General features: G+C 37.8%; 2 protein-coding genes across 6 annotated transcripts; one reads left to right on the forward strand and one right to left on the reverse strand.

Moving 5' to 3' along the window:
* Positions 1–143: 143 nt before the first annotated feature.
* On the reverse strand, positions 144–17,296 carry pcmt (protein-L-isoaspartate (D-aspartate) O-methyltransferase). Of its 5 annotated transcripts, none has more exons than XM_057822495.1 (9): positions 13,246–17,294; positions 13,022–13,160; positions 4,992–5,096; positions 4,879–4,910; positions 4,313–4,417; positions 4,081–4,201; positions 1,886–1,971; positions 1,420–1,589; positions 144–973 (listed from the first exon to the last, which is right to left on the reverse strand). In XM_057822495.1, the coding sequence occupies exons 2-9, from the start codon at positions 13,074–13,076 to the stop codon at positions 961–963; spliced, it is 687 nt and encodes a 228-aa protein (XP_057678478.1). In that variant the 5' UTR covers positions 13,077–13,160; positions 13,246–17,294; the 3' UTR covers positions 144–960. The 5 variants fall into 5 exon arrangements, 4 of the variants coding, with proteins under 4 accessions (XP_057678478.1, XP_057678477.1, XP_057678476.1 ...); XM_057822494.1 differs by having other exon boundaries at positions 13,242–17,294; XR_009061468.1 differs by having other exon boundaries at positions 1,211–1,589; positions 13,022–17,296.
* Positions 13,376–19,166, forward strand: nup43 (nucleoporin 43). Its single transcript, XM_057822491.1, has 8 exons — positions 13,376–13,648; positions 15,446–15,568; positions 16,108–16,185; positions 17,617–17,779; positions 17,898–18,033; positions 18,110–18,261; positions 18,347–18,463; positions 18,633–19,166. Exons 1-8 carry the CDS (start codon positions 13,529–13,531, stop codon positions 18,860–18,862), a joined length of 1,119 nt encoding a protein of 372 aa, XP_057678474.1. The 5' UTR covers positions 13,376–13,528; the 3' UTR covers positions 18,863–19,166.
* The last annotated feature ends 1,687 nt before the right edge of the window (positions 19,167–20,853 follow it).

The raw sequence follows: 20,853 nt of genomic DNA on the forward strand, positions 1-20,853 counted from the left end.
AAAGTAAAAAGTATGGCTTAGTAAAACTACTCTTAGGAGTATATTTTTCTCAAAAAGTTACTCAAGTAAATGTAACGTGTTACTACCTACCTCTGGTTACTGAGCAGTCATATATTTTAAACAAATATATAAAAACCAAGATCTGAAGACAAAACATAAGCAACTCTTTATTGTCATATGCCATTCCAGGAATCATGACAAATATCACTCAGTTCACTCAAAATTAACTGTGCTTATAGATTCCATGTTTTTTTTTCTACCTCAAAACATTCATTTGCTTTATGAAAACTTGTTTTGGCAAAGCAGTGACTGTAGGAGTCACCAGTGCGGCCTGCATTTGATGTTTCTGGAAAGCGCATCTCTGCACGTGCACATGTTGAAGTTGCTCCATTCTTTGGATGAGAAGCATTGCCAGTCTCTAAGCCAACGGGATCACTAGGTGGTAGTTTTATATAGTCTTGAATGCTGCACATTAATGGGACATGTGGATTAAATCAGCATGTGTTGCTAATACTGCAATCAGTGTTGATGGTGGTGGTGGTGGTAGGGGGGTGCTCTCAACTAATCTATTTGCAGATATTGAAAGTTAGACAACAAACACACTGGAGCTGTATGGAAAACCCATGAATCTTAGGCTTTAATAATGTAAATCCGATGCAAGAAAATTAAAAATGCAATACTATATATATATATATATTGCTGACTGCATTCAAAATAATCAAATCACAACAGAAAATTACATTTAGCTTATGAAAAGGCTCCAGTTTAGTACAGCCTTTACTCACAGTTCAGTGAATCTTTACAGTCCATCACGGTTAATAAATCAACTTAAGTTAGAAGTTTTGTTATGAGTTGGGGAAAAATGTAAGGACTGCATAATACCACCCCCCCTCCCTATACCAGTCTGTGTTTCGGTCCAGGTTTGAAATTAAAAAGGTGGAATACGGACTGTCTTCCTGTTCAGAGCTCATCCCTGCAGGAAACAGAATTTATGGATGTTAGAGAAGTAACACACGAAAAAAAAAAAGTGAAAATAAACTACAAAAATAAAATGTACTTTACAAAACATAGTACAATCTGACACATCAATGTTGTCTACATCTCACAGAAGATCAAATAAAAGATAGTTGCCACGTTCCAGATTATTTTTCATGTGCTCATGCTCACTAAACCCAAACGTTCACAGTGTTGTTGCTTCTGATTCACTCACCGATGTGTGATTTCAGTGTTAAAAAAAAAATAAACAGGAAGGAAACGTGCAGCTACTTGGCATGGTATGGATGAAGCAAAATATGTCAACAAGCAGCAAAATGCAGCCCCTTTGTGATCCGTTGCCTGAACCAAGCCACGCCCATTTCACCTTTTCCACTGTGAGAAGGAGAGAGTGGGAAGGGGGGTGAAGAAGGAAGTCACTTCCACCTGGACCACTGCTTGTCTTTGTCTGTTAAAGGCACATATATCACCCCCATCAGGGGCTTCATTTTGGTGCTGCCATCCTCCATCTTGTCATATTGCTCCAACATTTGGTTCCCCCCTGCCGGACCCACGGGCAAAATGAGACGACCGCCAGGTTTCAACTGGTCCAAGAGCTATGAGACACGAGGTGGAAAAGTGGATTAGCAATATTGTTTGCTTGTCAGTTAGCACAATTACCATAAAAAGGCTTCCAGAGAACCTCTAAAGTGGTACGCTCCTGTGGTGTGCACACAGAGCACAGATAATCATTTGATGTCTCTGTACAGTACTGCAATAATTGGGTTTTTTATTTTCTGTGGGGTAAATCTTATGTGATAGCAAAATTTGGTCGACCAGTTTACAGATCCTAACAGGATTGTTTGGATCTTAACAGTTCCACTATACTCAAGATTTAAAACTCAAGACTTACAGCTTGAGGGACTGTTGATGCCGCTGCTCCAACATGAATGGCGTCGTAAGGTGCCTCCTCCACGCAGCCCAGTCGTCCATCTCCCACTGAAAAATTCGTATAAGACATTTTATGTAAACATCCTTTGTATTTGATGATACATGACAATCCATTTTTAATATACTCTGCAGCTGTAGATTATTTAGGTAATCGATTAATCTATCAATTAGTTTGAATAATCGAGTAATTGGATTACGAACAATTAATACGTTATAGAATAAAGCTTAGAAGATGTAAAACAAACATGGGTTTATGCTTGCAATAATATTTATTTTGGCTTGCTAAGATTACACTTTAAAAAAAACATTACCGTAAATGTGAATACAAAGTGGTACACAGTGGTACCTCTGCATACAAAGTTTAATTCGTTCCAGGACCTTGTTTGTAAGTAAAAATGGTTGTCTGACGAGCAAGATTTTCCCATAAGAATACATTATAATTCCATTAATTCGTTCCACAGCCCGAAAACCTACACTAAATCCTTAATGAATACTGCTGGTACTATTACAAATAGCAATTACACAGAGCAAAACAAATAAATTAGGAATACAAATCAGAATAATAATATAATAATAGTAATAATAATACCTGTAATAATGTAACGAATCGGGTTCTAATGTGGCAGTGTATTTTTGCGTGCTGTACCTGAAAGCACGTGTCTGACGTGTCAGAGTGAGGGTGCATGTCGTGTTGCACAAGTTCTGAAATAAATGATTAAATACCTACGGAAGTTGGCGATTTTTTGGGCGAAGTTACAATAATAATAATAATTGTCACCTTAACTTATAAAGACTGGCGAAGGGAAGAGGGCCGCCGAGATCATAGACCGTCTACGGCCGTATCGTTGAGCCAGTTCACGGATGCGCACCCCACGCTAATATTTTTCTATCATTTCCATCATTATTTCAATGGTAAGCCTCACCTTTTACGTTATTTTACCACCGCAACTAACATTGCTGGAACCCATGTTGATTTCTCTCACAAGAAAATCCGTCCTGCGTCCGTCTTGCGGGAAAACAAAAACTTTGGCGCTGTCATAAATCGTTGTATTTCAAGCGTGTCGTCAGATGTAGAAACAAATGGTGAGTTAAATTTTACGTTGTATGTCGAAAAGATCGTGTGTGGAAGCAATCGTATGTCTAGGTACCACTATATTCAAAAATTCCTGAGTGTTTCAACAAAATATGCAGAATTGCACTTTCATTTCACAAGCCTCAAACGATATAAAAAAAATTAATGAGGATCTAAGAACAATTGGCTAACTTGCACAGCAAAAGTCCGCTAGCTTAAATGCTAAAAAATGCAACCTGTTTTTCTGCCTCTTAACAAATCATTCAACCACATACACCCACAAAAAACTGCTAAATATACTTCCAAACTAGGGGTGCCCATTACATTGATCGCAACGCTAGTGTAAGTAGCTCCCAGCATTTTTTTCTGACTCCCTGCTGTTAAGGTAGATCGCAGGAAGTTGTCTCTTTGAAAAGTAGATCTTGGAGCGAAGAAACAATGAGCACCTCTGTTCTAAACTAAATAACGAATGCATAGACAAATATATTAGCTCAAACAAAACCATACCTTATGTTGGTCTTAACAGGGAGCAGCTTGATTCAACCATGTTAGACGAGTTATGGCATATTCACTGTTGCGACTAGAGGGCAGTGTATCCAACCTAATCAATAAAACTAAAAGCAACACTTTCAAAACAAACCATTACAATGTCACTCTAATTAAACGACTCCTGAAAGCAGCATAATTTGATCCGAAGCTTTTTTTTTTTTTTTTTTTTTTTAATTGAATTACTCGATGAGTTGTTGCGGCATTATACTGAATAAGATGGTATTTAATGTTATGTTTAAAAAAAAATATCGTTCACTATACTCGACTGAAACATGGGCCATCAATTTCCATCTGCCATGAATTCTCCTAGAAATGTCTGAAAAATGAATGAATGAATGAATTTATTGTCATTGTCATCATCATCATAATCATTGACAGTTTCAGAGTGTGGGATATTTTGGCCAGAAAGGAAAAAACATTGACACAGACTAAGGAATAATTTGCCCGAAAAAAAAAAAAGACGATGACAGATAAAGGAAAACGGGAAAAAGCAAATGCTTATCGATACCCGTCCCCAAACAGCCCAAACAACTTACCTTTTAGAGTAACTCTTCCCGATGTGATCAAACTGGGGTCGTCTTTTTTCACATTGTTTATAGAGTCGTCAACCAGCTCTTTGATGTGGTCAATGCCAATAACTTTCCCTTCTGGACCTACCTGTAAAAGACAGAATGGAATGCTACTCATGCTTGACACAATAACAGGAGTACTGTATTTTGCATAGTGGTGACCCCAAAGAAAGCTTTTACCCTATCACGTGTGGCTCACCATTCGTGCAAAACAAACAGAGAGGATTCCGCTGCCTGAGCCCACGTCCAGGGCCTTGGCACCCTCGTACAGCTGGTCATGTAGAAGCTCCAGGGCATATGCGTGCTGAGTGGGCACATGAAAAAAAAAAAAATACTGAACGTGTCTTTGATGTCTTTGATTTTGTTTTAACGGTAGGCGACACAAGTTAAGGGTATCAGTTTAAAATTCCCTAAAACGGGTATGGGAAAACATTCGAATGGACTTGTCAAACAAGGTGCTTGTTTAAAGGTAACTGAGATTACTAGTGGTAAAAGTATTTTTTTCTCCTTATTTTTAGGGTCAAATTTTAACTAAATTTCCTCATTACTGATTTTAATTAAATATTTTGTAAACGTGTCTTCGTATGATTTAATACATTTTTTTCACAACGGTCAATCATGATATTTGAAAATCAGGACAGACACACAAAAAAAAGTGCATCTACTATTAGTGTTATCTTAGGTTAGCAGATTATGTTGAACATTGATTTGCCTTGTAGTGGTAAACGCCACAATGCAGACATTGCTGGTTGAGTGAAGTCATACCATATGTGGGGCGCTGATGGTTGCTTGGAAGCCTTATGGTTAAAAGAGAAGCATGGATTTGGTTAGTTGATTGATCTCACTGATTTGAATTTCAATCATTTAGGAAAACATACCTATTGACTGTGGTGAGTCCATATAAGGGTTACACCTAGAGAAATGAGCTCGGTCCGTGGCCAGCATAACTTCATAGACTTTGTCGGACTTAATGATGCCATTTTCTGGAGGCGAAAAATGCCAATAACACAATTAATAATACATTATATCATTGAAGAATACATTTTATAGCGAGCCTCATGATGATGGAACTTATAGCAAGTAGCTACTATCAGATCAATTCTGAAAATCTCCTCAAACGCATATAAAATGTGGAGAAAGATACTTGGACTGTCACAAACAATTTTTTGACTAATCACTGATTATTTATATGAGTAATCAACCCTTATATAAATCACATTACTTACTGTTAAATTATTCTGGGTTTAACATTTTAGCTGTAAATTTGAATCATAGCCAAAATCTGTGTTGTGATGTTTGCAAGTATCTTACTTTGATTAGTAGATAATTGATCCGATTTGATCGAGGACTACAAAAATCTGAGATTATGGATCAAAGAACAGTATTTGGACAATTTTTAGGCAATGTCTCTTTAAATGATTCATCAATTTTCAAAATACAGTGGGATGAAAACGTATCTGAACCTTTTGGAATTTCTCACATTTCTGCATAAAATCACCATCAAATGTGATCTGATCTTTGTCAAAATCACACAGATGAAAATACAGTTAAATACTAAAATAGTATAAAATAGTAAAATACTGCTTTAACTAAAACCACCCAAGCATTTATAGGTTTTCATGTTTTCATGAGGATAGCTGTAAACAATGACAGAGGGAAAGATAAGTGAACCCTCTGCCTGCGGAGACTTAAAGAGCAATTGAAACCAATTTTTACCAAACATTTTTAGTCAGGTGTGGGACCAATCACTGATGAGTGGTTTGAAGCTACCCTGCCTACTATAAAACTCACATCTGGTAAGAAATGTGTTGATGAGAAGGAATGTCTGAAGTGCGTCATGGCTCAGTCAAAAGAGCTGTCTGAAGACCTGCGATCAACGATTTTTTATTTGTATCAAGCTGGGAAAGGATAAAAAACAATCTCTAAAAGTCTGGATGTCCATGAATTGACGTCAGAGAAGTTGTCTACAATGGGAGAGAATTTGGCACTGTTGCTTCTCTCCCAAGGAGTGGCCGTCCACCAAAGATGACACCAAGAGTTCAGCGCAGAATACTCAGAGAGGTAAGAAAGAACCCCAGAGTGTCTGCTAAAGACTTACAGAAATCACTGCCACAGTCCAGTATCTCTGTGCACACATATACACATATACTGTACACACAATATGTAAAATAATGGCCAAGAATGGTGTTCGTGGGAGGATTCCATGGAGGAAGACACTGCTGTGTTGCTGTTCGCAAAAAGGCACTTGGACACGCCACAGAAGTTTTGGCAAAATATTTTGTGGACTGATGAAACTAAAGTTGAATTGTTTGGGAATAACACACAATGTCATGTTTGGAGGAAAAATGAAACAGCTCACCAACATCAACACCTTATCCCCACCGTGAAGCATGGTGGAGGGAGCATCATGATTTTGGGCTGTTTTGCTGCCTCAGGGCCTGGTCAACTTGCAATCATTAATGGAAGAATTAATTCAAAAGTTTATTAGGATGTTTTCAAGGAAAACCTGAGGCAGTCAATCAGAGACTTGAAGGTAAAAAGAGGATGGATGCTGCAACAAGACAATGATCCAAAACACAGGAGTAAACCAACTTTAGAATGGTTTCAGAGAAACAAAATAAACGTTCAGGAGTGGCCAAGTCAAAGTCCAAACTTGAACCCCACCAAGATGCTGTGGCATGACCTAAAGACAGCAATTCATGCCAGACATCCCATGAATCTGACTGACCTACAGCAGTTTTGTAGAAAAGAATGAGCCAAGATTAGTCCCGATCGATGAGTCAGACTGGTCTGTAGCTACAGGAAGCGTCTGGTTCAAGTTATTACTGCCAAAGGGGGGCACAAAATATTAAATGTGATGGTTCACATACTTATTTTCCCCCTTGTTTCATTGTTTACATACTATCCTCATTAAAATATGAAAATCTATAAATGTTTGGGTGGTTTTAGATAAAACACACTTTTTTCATCTGTGTGATTTTGACAAACATCAGGTCACATTTGATGGTGATTTTATGCAGAAATGTGAGAAATTCCAAAAACATTCAGAATTCAGATCCTTCTTCATACCACTGTATTGGGCAGTTTTAAGACTGTTTCTAAATGATTCGTCAATTTTCAAAATAGTTAATAATGAATTCATTGATTAGTTGTAGAAGTCCTATACAGGAACTATAGCTGAGAAAAAAATTAAAAACAAGTGGCAGCGGCTTGAGCAGAAATGTGAGAAATTCCAAAAACATTCAGAATTCAGATCCTTCTTCATACCACTGTATTGGGCAGTTTTAAGACTGTTTCTAAATGATTCGTCAATTTTCAAAATAGTTAATAATGAATTCATTGATTAGTTGTAGAAGTCCTATACAGGAACTATAGCTGAGAAAAAAATTAAAAACAAGTGGCAGCGGCTTGAGCATAATCCCTCATAACAGGTTGCACGCAGTTGCTGCCAAAGGAAAGGAAAGTCAACGACAGCCGGCTCTGCTCTCATTACACTGATCGTCAAAGTGAGTCTCATAAACTATGAATTAGAAATGGAACATTCAAATTGTTGCATGGAACATTGAAACATATGCTAAAATGTATGATATTAGTCCAGGCACTGGCGGTCAGAATGATTTTAAATTAATTCTTTTGCGTAAGCTTCAGCTTTTATTGAGTCACTAAATCTCAGTACAAAATGCAGTGGCACACGATTTCTTGGCAAAGGTATTTCTGTCGCTTGTTTAGTCTAATCAAAGCATGAGTGCTGTGTTCTTAATAATTAATATGATGTTATGACATAACTCGTTGGATGCTTGCTGGCTGAATTTGAAACGACCATTCACATTCAAATTTATGGGAAAATTCTGAGACTTCAATAGACTTGACAGGCATGTTTTAGGAATGCGAGCGGAGGCCAAAGTACCCAAGGAAAAATCACTTTGGCACAGGGACCATCTACAAACAAAAAAGACACAGATTTGTTGCTACTTCTGATAAATCTGCTGTGTTCCACGAATACAATTCAAGCAAATTCCAGGCTAAATTCAAACATTTTATGTAAATAGTGCCGATGGTAGACAAGCCACACAAGCTGGTATGTCCACAATCTAATCTAATCAAAATATTGTATCTTACATTAAGGTTCATCAACATGTTTTCAATCAATATATTTGTTACTGCAGTTGGCAGTAAGGTTGAACTGCATCGCATCATACGGAGTTGTTCCATGTAATTTCATTTTGCCACATGATTGGAGCATATCAAAAACCTTTCACCATCAAAAGCCATTCACGAAGCTAGACATTCAATGCATTTTGATTGGGAGAGGCTGGGAGTGAATGACTGCTGCCAATCAAACTGGATTAGACATTAAAGGGCCATCAATGGCACTAAGAGATTAGCATTCAGAGTAGGGCTGTCCCAAACGACTAATTTTCTCCCGATTAGTCAGCCGACTATTTTCACGATTAGTCGACTAATCTAATAATTTTTTTTTTCTTTTTTTTTTTTTTTTACTAATTTAGCAATGAAATTTTTGTTGACGCTTATCAATTCACAAAAAACATTGGAACACTCAAATTATTTATTAAAGTACAAATAAACACGTAAATAACAATAATAAATCACAAATAAACAATGAGTTCAAATGCTGATAGAATTAACTAGTGTAGCATCCCGATTGAAAAGATGGTCTCTTAAACTGATGGTTTACAACTTTTATTCCATCCTTGATGTAAACACACTGTAAGAGCTACGATGCACACAAATAAAGCAACACAATTAGAAATTAACAAAAACTTTTCACCTTTTTCCTTTTAAACCTTATTTATATATCAATGAATTGCCTATATGAATTGCCTTTACCTTAATTTATTACCTTATCATTGACAATCTCTCCCTTGAGTGCAATCACTGTATATACTGTATATATTTATGACCTTTTAACCTTATATAATTTTCTATACCATAAAATAAACCATAACATGAAATAAACCTTTCATTTAGCATTAAGAACAATACTAATAGCACTTATAGGCCCATTGTCAATGAAACATTATTATTTAGTAAGGCGACAGCACCCTCTGGTGTACAAAAAAAAAAAAAAAAATTTACAAGCTGCGTGAAGGCGCTTGAGGTGTTTATTCACGGCCGACGTGCAGCCAAGCTTGGCATTGAAGAGACAGGACAGAAGAGTGTACTCTCCTTTGTTTCTTTGAAATAAGGCAATGTTTTGGACACTCTGGTGCGCTTTTTTTGACTTTGTGCCACTTTCCCCGCTTGCAAACAGAGCATCCGACATTCTAACTTTCCACGCATATATTTTTTTAACCCTTCATTAACCGTCGACGGGATGTTGTGCTCGTCGACGGATTTACGTCATCGATGACGTCGACTATGTCTACTAGTCGGGACAGCTCTAATTCAGAGCCACTCCTCCCAGTTCAAATTAATTGGATATTTAGCATTGTTAATGGCAAGATACATACAGTATCGCCCCATTTACATATACCTGAACACCGTTAAAATCCCGGGATTTAAACGGGTAGCCCTTGTGTGTGAAAGCAATTTCGCAATTGCTTTCACTCACGAATTGCTTTTACACGAAATACAAGCACTGTGACCCATCAGTGTCATTGTTAATATCAATTAGTAAGGCATGCTAACAGCTAAATGCCGCCCTCTACTGGCTAACTCACAACTTATAAGCAACACAGGCACCAATAAATCCAAGTGCTGTGTGTATGTGCTCTTGACTGGCAGATTCCTACCCTACAGAAGGCTGCCTTCTACTCAATAGCGGCTAAATACAATCCCACGATTAAATAATCAATCCTGATTTAAATGATTTGAAAAATAATAATTAAAAAAAAAAAGGAAATAAAAAAATCTGGGTCTGAGGATTGATACAGGCCCATGCTACATACACTGCTGGCCAAAAGTATTGACACCCCTGCAATTCTGTCAGATAATGCTCAATTTCTCCCAGAAAATGATTGCAATTACAAATGCTTTAGTAGTAACATCTTTCATTTATTTTGATTGCAATGAAAAAACACAAAAGAGAATGAAAAAAATAATAATTATCTTTTTACACAAATCTCCAAAAATGGGCCGGACAAAAGTATTGTCACGCTCAGCCTAATACTTGGTAGCACAACTATGAGACAAAATAAGTGTGAACAACCGTTTCCGGTATCCATCAATGAGTTTCTTACAATGCTCTGCTGGAATTTTAGACCATTCTTCCTCGGCCAACTGCTCCAGGTCTCTGAGATTAAAGGGTGCCTTCACCAAACTGCAATTTTCAGATCTCTCCACAGGTGTTCTATGGGATTCAGGTCTGGACTCATTGCTGGCCACTTTAGAAGTCTCCAGTGCTTTCTCTCAAACCATTTTCTAGTGTTTTTTGAAGCATGTTTTGAGTCATTGTCCTGCTGGAAGACCCATGACCTCTGAGGGAGACCCAGCTTTCTCACACCGGGCTCTGCATTATGCTACAAAATGTGTTGGTAGTCTTTACACTTCATACCGCCATGCACACGGTCAAGCAGTCCAGTGCCAGAAGCAGCAAAGCAACCCCAAAACATCAGGCAACCTCCACCATGTTTGACTGTGAGGACTGTGTTTTCTTTGAAGACCTCGTTTTTTTCCTGTAAACTCTATGTTGATGCCTTTACCCCCCAAAAAAGCTCTACTTTTGTCTCATCTGACCAGAGAGCATTCTTCCAAAACGTTTTTGGCTTTCCCAGGTAAGTTTTGGCAAAGTCCAGCCTGGCTTTTTTATGTCTCTGGGTCAGAAGTGGGGTCTTCCTGGGTATTCTTTTTCATTCGGACGCCGCCGGATAGTCCGGGTTGACACTGTTGTACCCTCTGACTGCAGGACAGCTTAAACTTGTTTGGATGTTAGTCGAGGGTCTTTATCCACCATCCGCACAATCTTTCGCTAAAATCTCTCGTCAATTTTTCTTTTCCGTCCACATCTAGGGAGGTTAGCCACAGTGCTATGGGATTTACACTTATTGATGACACTGCACACTGTAGACACAGAAGGATTCAGGTCTTTAGAGATGCACTTCTAGCCTTGAGATTGCCCATGCTTCCTCATAATTTTGCTTCTCAAGTCCTCAGACAGTTCTTTGGTCTTTCCTTTCTCCATGCTCGATGTGGCACACAAAAGGATACAGGACAGAGGTTGAGTCAACTTTAATCCATTTTAACTGGTTGTAAGTGTGATTTAGTTATTGCCACCACTTCTTATGTGCCACAGGTAAGGTAACAGGTGATGTTAATTACACAAATAAGAGAAGCATGACATGATTTTTCAAAGGGTACCAATACTTTTGTCCGGCCTATTTTTGGAGTTTTGTGTAAAATGATAATGATTCAAGTTTTTCCCTCATTCTCTTTTGTGTTATTTCATTACAAGCAAAATAAATGAAGATATTACCACCAAAGCATTTGTAATTGCAATAATTTTCTGGTAGAAATTCAGCATTCGCTGACAGAATTGCAGGGGTCAGCAGTGTAGCTAGCAAATTTCAAGATGACTAGACTTGACGGGCCTTCAGCCTGTAATAATATTGAAAAACGTGGAACTCCTGTTTAGTGCTGCAACGATTATTCGATTAACTCGAGTATTCGATTAGAAAAAAAATATTCGAATTAAATTCTGTTGCTTCGAGTATTCGTTTAATTAAAGTGGCGTTGTAACTTGTCATGGTTTCTTTTGAAAGTGTTTACATTTAGTTTTATTGATTTGGGTAGATACGTTGCCCTCTGGTCTGCCTCATTTCACATGGCTGAATCCAACTGCTCCCTGTTCAGACCAACGTAAGCTAAGTTTTTGTTTGGGCTAATGTTTTTTAATGCATTCGTTATTTAGTTTTTTATGGTAATACGAGTAATACGAGTCTGAACCCATTGTTTAGAGCATTGTAAAAAAAAAATAAAAAAATAAGTTAGCATTTTATAGCATTTAAGCTAGCGGACTTTTGCTATGTAAGTTAGCCAATTGTTCTTTTGCTGTACATACATCCTCACTTATTTTTTATAACGTTTTTTTCATGTTCCTTATCTGATTATGCGATTATTCGAACTAACTAGTTCATCAATTAATCGACTACTAAAATAATCGATAGCTGCATCCCTACTCCTGTTTACACTATGTGAGCAAGCACAACTAAATGTTTAACACTGATGCTGTGAATGTTGCTGAAACCGAAGAAAAGCTGATCTTGAATCAAGGAACTGTTTTTTCCAAAGTTGTGTTCAAGTAGTCAAATTGTTCATAATCTTTGGACGTTCAAGATTCCATAGTCGTAGATTTGTGTTCAACCTAACAAGGCCAAATCATTTGTGAGTAAATAGAGATGATATGCATTGTAACTTTTAGATTTTTTTAATGGGTGAGGAGTGTGGTTTGGTCAAATTTTGTATTGCAGAGTATAAAAAGGGAAACTACTGCAAACTAGTCTTTTGTCATCCTCAATGTAATACTGACTGTAGAACCCCAACCAGGTCTTCAGCTGTCAGTGTCATTCTGGCAAGAGTCAAGTGGATGCTCCACTGATAGCAAGAGTGAATGTGGGCAAAGTGCCCGCCTGGCTGGCTGTTCGCTGCATTCTCTAACGTCCTCAAATGACGCACATACAGCTAAACAAGCTAAGCTAACCAAATGAATAATGCTTAATAGAACGCTCGGTGACCTTCAACGGCCGTTTTGGTGTGTCACGATGCCCTCTACCGCGGACTCGTGCACGTGAGACGGCACGAGCGTAGTTCGTGGAAAGGGGTGGAGAGCGTAAAGGACAACATGCCACTTATCTTAGCAACAAGCTAGCCCCCATTCGTGAGCTCAACCTCCACAAACTCATGCGTTTCCAAGCGACATTTTCGCTGCAGCTGTTTCAGTATGCGGACTTACTGCGCAGGTTGTTGACTAGCTCTGCGTGGCTTGCTCCTCCGGATTTCCACGCCATTATTAGGCAGACTTTGCGGGCTAAGTAGACAGCAGCCGTCAGTGCCGCGCCTGCGCCAAGTGTTTTGCCGAGGAAGCTGGCAACCTCCAAAGCAGACGGAGCAGCGGATACGTCACCAGACATCCACGGTCAAATTAAACAGAGGCGGCTCGTCTTTCACGATACCTACTGCAGGGCGGGTTCATTTCACGAGCATCAAAATATGTTCAAATAATGCCTCCTCCACAAGGTTAATTGAACATCGCTCACTCATTGGATTATGAGATTTACACTTGTAGTGGCGATTATGACCGCTAGGAAGCGTTGGCGGTATTTCCTTTAGGTTGAAGTTTGTCCCAATGCGATTCCGTAGTGTGACGTCGAAGGAAGCAAACGCGGGCTATTTGGTGTCCGAAGCTAAAGCTAGCACATAAACGTGTGTTTTTAAAATAAAAACAAACGATTCCACTCAAATGGAAAGTGTTAATGCGAAATATGTGTCTCAGAAAATCAGCAAAGTGAGATGGCGGCCGGTATCGCTTTCGTCTCTACAACAGCCCGAAATCTTTGCGACTGGTTCTTGGGATAACGAGGTTAGTCGTTCTTTTACATTAAAATAATATGCTGCTCATGCTTTTAATCAATGCGCTTGTGACAATGAGCTGCGTTTTTTCCGTGTCACAGACGTGTTGTTAACGTGTGTATTCGTATTCACATCATTTAGATAAAATGACAGGAATTTACTTGTTACCTTTTTGTAAACTTCGTGTCATCTGCAAAGGGTGAAATTAACACGCAAAAGTCATTGTCTAATCCATTTAATTAAAGTGGGAGAACTGGGTGTAAATGCTCGTGTTTTAGAACCATTAACGACGCTAGACGAATGATCATTGCAGGCCTCCCAGTCAGAATGGTTTAGACGTCTTGTGCCGTCAATGGCAGCCAATGTGTAAGGGGGTGATAAAAGGCAGACTAACTAGAAAAATCTACTGAAATGGCATTTTATAATGTAAAATACAGAGGTGGGTAGTAACGTGTTACATTTAATCAGTTACATTTACTTGTGTCACTTTTTGAGAAAAATGTGCGGTAAAACTACTATAAGTACAATACTTTTTACTTGAGTAGATTTGTGAAGAAACACTACTCTTTAGTGCTGCAACGATTAATCGATTAACTCGAGTACTCGATTAGGGAAAAAGATTCGAATCAAATTTTGCTGCTTCAAGTATTCGTTTAATTAATGTGGCGTTGTAATGGTTTATTTTGAAAGTGTTTGCTTTAGTTTTATTGATTTGGGTGGATACACTGCCTTGTAGTTTGCCTCATTTCACATGGCTGAATCCAGGTGCTCCCTGTGAAGACCAACATAAGCTATGTTTTTATTTGAGCTAATGTTTTTTTTAATGCATTTGTAAAATAGTTTATAGGTATATTTAGCCTATTTTTATGGGAATATGTGTCTGAACCATGTGCTAAGGTCATTGTTAAAAAGTTAGTATTTTATAGCATTTGAACTCGCGGACTTTTTCTATCTAAGTTAGCCAATTGTTCTTTTGTTGTACATAGATCCTCCATTATTTATTTTTTATACCGTTTGAGGCTCAGCTCAGGTAATTTAATTTTTCATGTTCCTTATCCGATTACTCGATTATTCGAACTAATGGTTCATCGATTAATCGACTACTAAAATAATCGATAGCTGCAGCCCAACTACTCTTACTCCACTACTTTGGGCTACACTCGATTTTACGTCTTTATACTTCATATTGATTTTTTTTTTTTTTTGACAGAGATGCCGACAGTGGCAGTCTCCAGTTTCGAGCCACTGCAACAATAACCACGTGACTCCATTATACCAATCAGAACTAACAATGTTTTTTTTTCTCTACTAGAGAGCACTCATGCTTTTAGGACGGGTGAATCACAGTGTTGTTCTTGTTGAATTCAGTGATTTATCTGACATCGTTTTGACCTAGTATGGTCATGTAATATAATAACATAATATGTCATCATGTTATAGTATAATAATAACAACAGCTCATACAGTTAAAAGTTGTGCTGAAAAAAAATCAGACACTGCGAGCAGTTACTCACAATGTTACACATTACTTGAGTATTCTTTTCAACATTTTTTTTTTTTTAACTTGTACTTGAGTATATTTTTGGATTCCTGCTTTTACTTGAGTAATATTTTTTAAAGGAGCAATGCTACTTTTACATGAGTAAAATATTTGTCTACCCACTTCTGGTAAACTGTATGCTGAAAGATGGTGCTTGAGGAATTTCAAGGAAGAAGCACCACAGATTTCTGTTGGAAGAGAGTTCCCAAAGCTATCCCACATGACATTATATTCCATCTCTAACTTGAAATTGCACATCTCTTGCAGGACAACAGAGTTACTTTTTGGTCTATTGGAAATCAAGGACATTCTTCTTTGGGGGAGGGATTCGATGAAGATCCGCAGCTATTGTGCGAACACAAACATGAGGGAGATGTTCTTGATTTTCAAGTAAGTAGCTCATTAAACGTGACAATATTAAGCCATTACGGTATTCTGGTTTCATGATAAGGCAAGGACCATTACCAGTATCAATTACTGTGTGTCTGTACTGTACCCCTGCTTGTTAAAATGCTATCACATTGATACGGCTTCATGAGCCTGATTGATATCCCTGGTTGGTTTAGCCCTTTATTGCCAAATGTATCACATTTGATACACCTAAAATTTCATGATTTTGAGACTAATTGGTAATTTTGACATTTCTTTTTGAAAGTAAAAGTGATTGATGCAAGTCAACACATGCATCTGCAGGTTCCATGAGAAAAAAAAAAACGGGATTTAGCAAGGGTTTAATAGATATTAGAGCGCTTATTACACAATTTCATTTTGACTTTTCGTTTTACAAATTTGAAAAAAATGTTTCATTAGGACCTTATTTTTCAAATTTTGGGATTCTCTGATAATTGTTTCATGTTGCAGGTATTTTTAAAAATACAATTGCAAATTGTATAAATATTTGAATATGTGCTAATTTTATGTTTTTGTAGTTCCTGGACCAAGACAGAGTCATAACGGCGTCATCAACAGGAGGAGTTACCATATTCCGCTACAATCAAAGCAAACAAGTAAATCAAACAGACCGTTTTTAATTGGCTGGAAGTAATAATATTAAGTGTGCCACCTTACTTGGTATATGTCAGAGGGGGCTTAACATTGAAACATTTGTACGCATAGTTCAGAGGTTGTGGATTCAAATCTTTTGTGGCATTTGGTCTTATATTCTCTCCATGTTGGTTTTTAAAATGTGGGGGGCAAGTTGTGCACTATGCGATTTATTCTACTTTTTTTTTTTAATTATACATTTTGTTGAATCACTGTATTTTCCACACCATCAGGCACATTAGTGTATAAGGCGCACCGTCAATGAATGGCCTTTTTAAAAGTTGTTCTCATATATAGAGCGCACTGCATTATAAGGCGCATTAGTGGTAGTGGGGTAATATTGGTTGGGGTTGCGTTATGCATCCACTAGATTGAGCTGCACAAAAGGGACTATAATTCCATGATTAACCAATATACAGTGGTATCTTTACATACGAAGTTAATTCGTTTCAGGACCTTGTTTGTAAGTCGAAATGGTTGAACGCACCGCGTGGCTGACTTGAAAGTGACAGAGAGACTATTTACTTTCACTTTGTTTTGCTGCGGATGACAGTAGGCATGTTGTGTTGCACAAGTTCTGAAATAAATTATTAAAAACCTGATAAAGATGGTGACGTTACCACAATAATAATTGTCACCTTAACATGTAAAGACTGGCGAACAGAGGTCAGAAGAGGACAGTCGAAATCATACACATTGAACGGCGTACTGTCGAGTTCACGGACTCGCGCGCCACGCATATATTTTTCTATCATTTCATTTCCATCTTCATTTCAATGGTAAGCATCCCCTTTTTTTCACGACCTGCACTAACATTCTTGGAACCCATGTTGATTTCTCTCACAAGAAAATCCGCTGTGCGCCCGTCTTGCGGGAAAAATAAGAAACTGCGTCGCTGTCACAAATCGTCGTATTTCGAGCATGTCGTCAGATATAGAAACAAAATTGCGAGTTAAATTTACGTCGGATGTCAAAAAGATCGTGTGTCGAAGCGATCATATGTCAAGGTACCACTGTATAAGGCGCATCAGATTATAAGGCGCACTGTTCACTTTGAGAAAATTGAAGGCTTTTAGGTGACAAAATATGGTATGTTAGATTTACCAAGTTATATGACAGTCATGTTGCCGATGAGCATGCCATTTGCTAACATGAAAATGCATAGAGTGATGCTGAATTGCGTGGGACATTATTGCAGTCTTACTACATTGAATGTGAGTTTGCTAATTTCACATTCACTGTGTACCTTTACCTGATGTCATGCATGGAGTTGGTTTATGCGACTCTAGTTCAATCAATGCTTTTTTTTTTTATGAGCTCGGTTTCTCAAAGTGAATCTGACAATCTCAGGTCTTCCATAGGTTGTGACATCCGCTTCTTTTTGTTAACTCCAGGCACTATCTGTCGCGCACCAGTGGGCAAGAGCCCATCATTACCCTTGTGAAAATGCCCCCTGTACGAGTGTCATGTGCAGCAGCCCTGAGATTGTTACTGCTGGTGAAGACGGCAGGATTATTGTCTACAGAGCTGACCAGGAAGGAATAGTTCGAGTAATAGGTTTGCTAAATCTAGATTACATTTTCTGCTCTGGATTGATTCTAGTTTTAAATTGAGATTAAGTTTTGGATTGAGTCACTATTACATTTTATTCACGGTTTTTTTTTTTTTTTTCTAGATAATGCTGATAGCAGCACGATTCATGCCATCACTTACCTGAAGACAACTGAGATCCTGACGGTGAATTCCATTGGTCAATTAAAAATTTGGGATTTCAGACAGCAGAGCAACACCCCAGCTCAGATTCTTTCCCTGTAAGATCCCACGAAACAACTGGTACGCAGGTTTATCTTCCGAAAAGAGATGAGAACGCCAATATTTTAATTTCAGGTCAGGTGATCGCGTCCCCCTGCACTGTGTGGACAGGCATCCAAACCAGCAGCACATTGTGGCCACAGGAGGCCAGGATGGAATGCTCTGTGTTTGGGATGTAAGACAAAGCAACACACCTTTCTCACTCATGGAGGCACACTCTGCTGAAAGTATGGCTTTTAGGCATTATCTTTGATAAATGCGACAAACATTTTTGTTTTCAAATTCAGGTGTAATTTGATTGTGTTTCCATAGTGTGGGAAGTCCATTTCCACCCAACAAACCCAGATCATCTGTTCACATGCTCAGAAGATGGATCCCTGCTGCACTGGGAAACGTCCTCACCTTCAGACATGCCCTCTTTCCTGCAAGGCAAGTCTGATAATGAATAGACAGCATTTTTTTTTTCCCTCTCGCATAAAAAACTTGTGCTGAGTCAGCTCAACTCACCTAGCCATATGGAGTAGCTAAGAAAACTGCAAAGTCTTCGTAACCAAAGTTTTTCATTTAAACTGAGTGGTGTTTTTGTTGTTTCCCCTAGGTGGTAGAAACAACAGCATGGTATCCCGCAGTGCGATGGCTCCCGCTGGAGGCAACCAGTCCCTCATTAACGCGTGGCTCAGCGGAGACTCTAGTAAAGGTCGTCTGGAGACAACTCACATGCTGCCCAGCCAAACGCTAGCCGTAAACAGTTTGGATGTACTTGGACAGTGTCTCGTATGTGGGACTGATGGAGAGGCTATTTTTGTCAACAGACAAGTCCCAGTTTAGACAGTTTACGAATGTTCTTTATAGGTTAAGTTGCAAGCATACAAACTTAATGGACATCACAAGGATATGGACCTTGTGGTAATCATTACCTGCAGGGTGTTTAACCCCTCTTTTGTATAAATATCAATTAAATAATTTTGGAAATAAATGATTGTGTGATTGTCTACGATTGGGCAAAGATCAATCAAGTGTAAATAGGATGGCAGATGCTACCAAATGCTATACAAATGGATAGTGTCTTTGTTAGTAATTTATCAGGGTTTCATTTGGCTGGAGTAATTAGTGGGAAGTAATACTCTTGTGGATTTTCAGGATAATAGCGTTTAGGGCTGCAGCTATCGAATATTTTACTGGTCGATTAATCGATGGACTAGTTAGTCCGAATAATTGAGTAATCGGATAACGAACATGAAAAATTAAAATATCCGAGCTGAGCCTAAAACGGAATTTAAAAAATCAAAAAAATGATCTATGTACAACAAAACAATTGGCCAACTTACACAGAAAAAGTCCGCTAGGTTAAATGATATAAAATGCTAGTTTTTTTTTTTTTTTTAACAATGCTCTTAAACAAATCGTTCAGACAAATATTCCCACAAAAACAATCAAATATATAAATAGTCAAAATATACCTATAAACTAAGTCATGAATGCATTAAAAAAAATTAGCTCACAAAAACTTGGCTAATGTTGGTCTTAACAGGGAGCAGCTGGTTTCAGCCATGAGAAATGAGTTATATTCATTGTTGCCACCCAAATCCATAAAACTACATGCAAACACTTTCAAAATAAACCAATACAACGCCACTTTCATTTAACGAATACTCGAAGCAACAAAATTTAATTCAAATATTTTTTTTCCAACCGAATACTTGAGTTAATCGTTGCAGCACTAAAAGTGTTTTGGGATGAGAGTTTACTTCGTTTGAAATATCGTTACTTTCTACTTTGTTTAAAAAAAGGTCCTGAGAAAACATCATCTAGCCTTCATAGATTTTTTTTTTTGTGAGCAATGATTCAAAGATATTTGCTATTTGTTGGATAGTGCATAGTAGTAGAACATGGTAGTTATTTTCAGCAACAAGAATTCATGGTCAGAGGTGGGTAGCGTAACATTACTTTTGAATAATATCACTCGAGTAAATTTATAAATGACTATTACTTAAGTACAAGTAAAAAAGTGTTGAATACTGAAGTAATGAGTAACATTGTGTGTAACTGCTTACAATGTTTTTCTTTTTTAAATAATAATGGTATATTTATTCTCTCTTCACCACTTCATCTATATGAACTGTTATTATACTGTAACCTATTACATGACCATAGTAGGCCAAGAAGATGACACCCAAATCATGAATTCAGACCAGAACAACACTGCAACATCACCTGTCCAAAGAGCATGAGTGCCCTCTGGTGGAGAAAAAACATTGTTACCTCTGACTGGTATAATAGAGTCATGTGGTGATTGTTGCAACTTCTCATTGGTGAAACTGAGACAGCCACTGTCAGCACATCTGGCAAAAATAAAAATCAATAGGTAGAATAAAGAGGAAAAATATAATGACTAGTGTAGCCCAAAGTATCGGAGTAGGAGATTTTCTTCTTCACAAATGTACTCAAGTAAAAGTAAAAAGTATTGTGGGCTACAACTACTCTAAAAAGTAAATTTTTCTCAAAAAGTACTCAAGTAAATGTACTGAGTAAATGTTACTCATTACTAACAACCTCTGTTCATGGTGAATAGCCCTGTATTTAATGGACCAACTAAGCACTTTGTTAGTGTTGGTAAAACAGTATGGTAATGTTTTAATAGTATGTTAGTATAAACATAAGTTAATGAAAATAGGGCTGAACGATATTGGAAAAAACTGACATTGTGATTTTTGGGGGCTTTGCGATATATTGCAATATATATTGTGATATTAAAACTAGAATAATTTTACCAGATGACTTGAATAACTCTGTTGGGGATATTCATTAGAGAGGTCCTG

Source organism: Corythoichthys intestinalis, chromosome 19, assembly GCF_030265065.1.
Source record: "Corythoichthys intestinalis isolate RoL2023-P3 chromosome 19, ASM3026506v1, whole genome shotgun sequence".
Lineage (NCBI taxonomy): Eukaryota > Metazoa > Chordata > Actinopteri > Syngnathiformes > Syngnathidae > Corythoichthys > Corythoichthys intestinalis.

Bases quoted from the DNA above. Each gene is read 5' to 3' on its own strand.
- pcmt (XM_057822492.1), bottom strand. From the start codon at position 13,199: ATGTCTGGTGACGTATCCGCTGCTCCGTCTGCTTTGGAGGTTGCCAGC. The intron at 5,097-13,021 runs GTAAGTCCGCAT...TTTCGCCTCCAG, and splicing joins GCTAGTCAACAACCTGCGCA to AAAATGGCATCATTAAGTCC. The intron at 1,590-1,885 runs GTAAGTCTTGAG...CGTGTCTCATAG, and splicing joins CATCAACAGTCCCTCAAGCT to CTCTTGGACCAGTTGAAACC.
- nup43 (XM_057822491.1), top strand. From the start codon at position 13,529: ATGGAAAGTGTTAATGCGAAATATGTGTCTCAGAAAATCAGCAAAGTG. The intron at 13,649-15,445 runs GTTAGTCGTTCT...CATCTCTTGCAG, and splicing joins CTGGTTCTTGGGATAACGAG to GACAACAGAGTTACTTTTTG. The intron at 16,186-17,616 runs GTAAATCAAACA...TGTTAACTCCAG, and splicing joins GCTACAATCAAAGCAAACAA to GCACTATCTGTCGCGCACCA.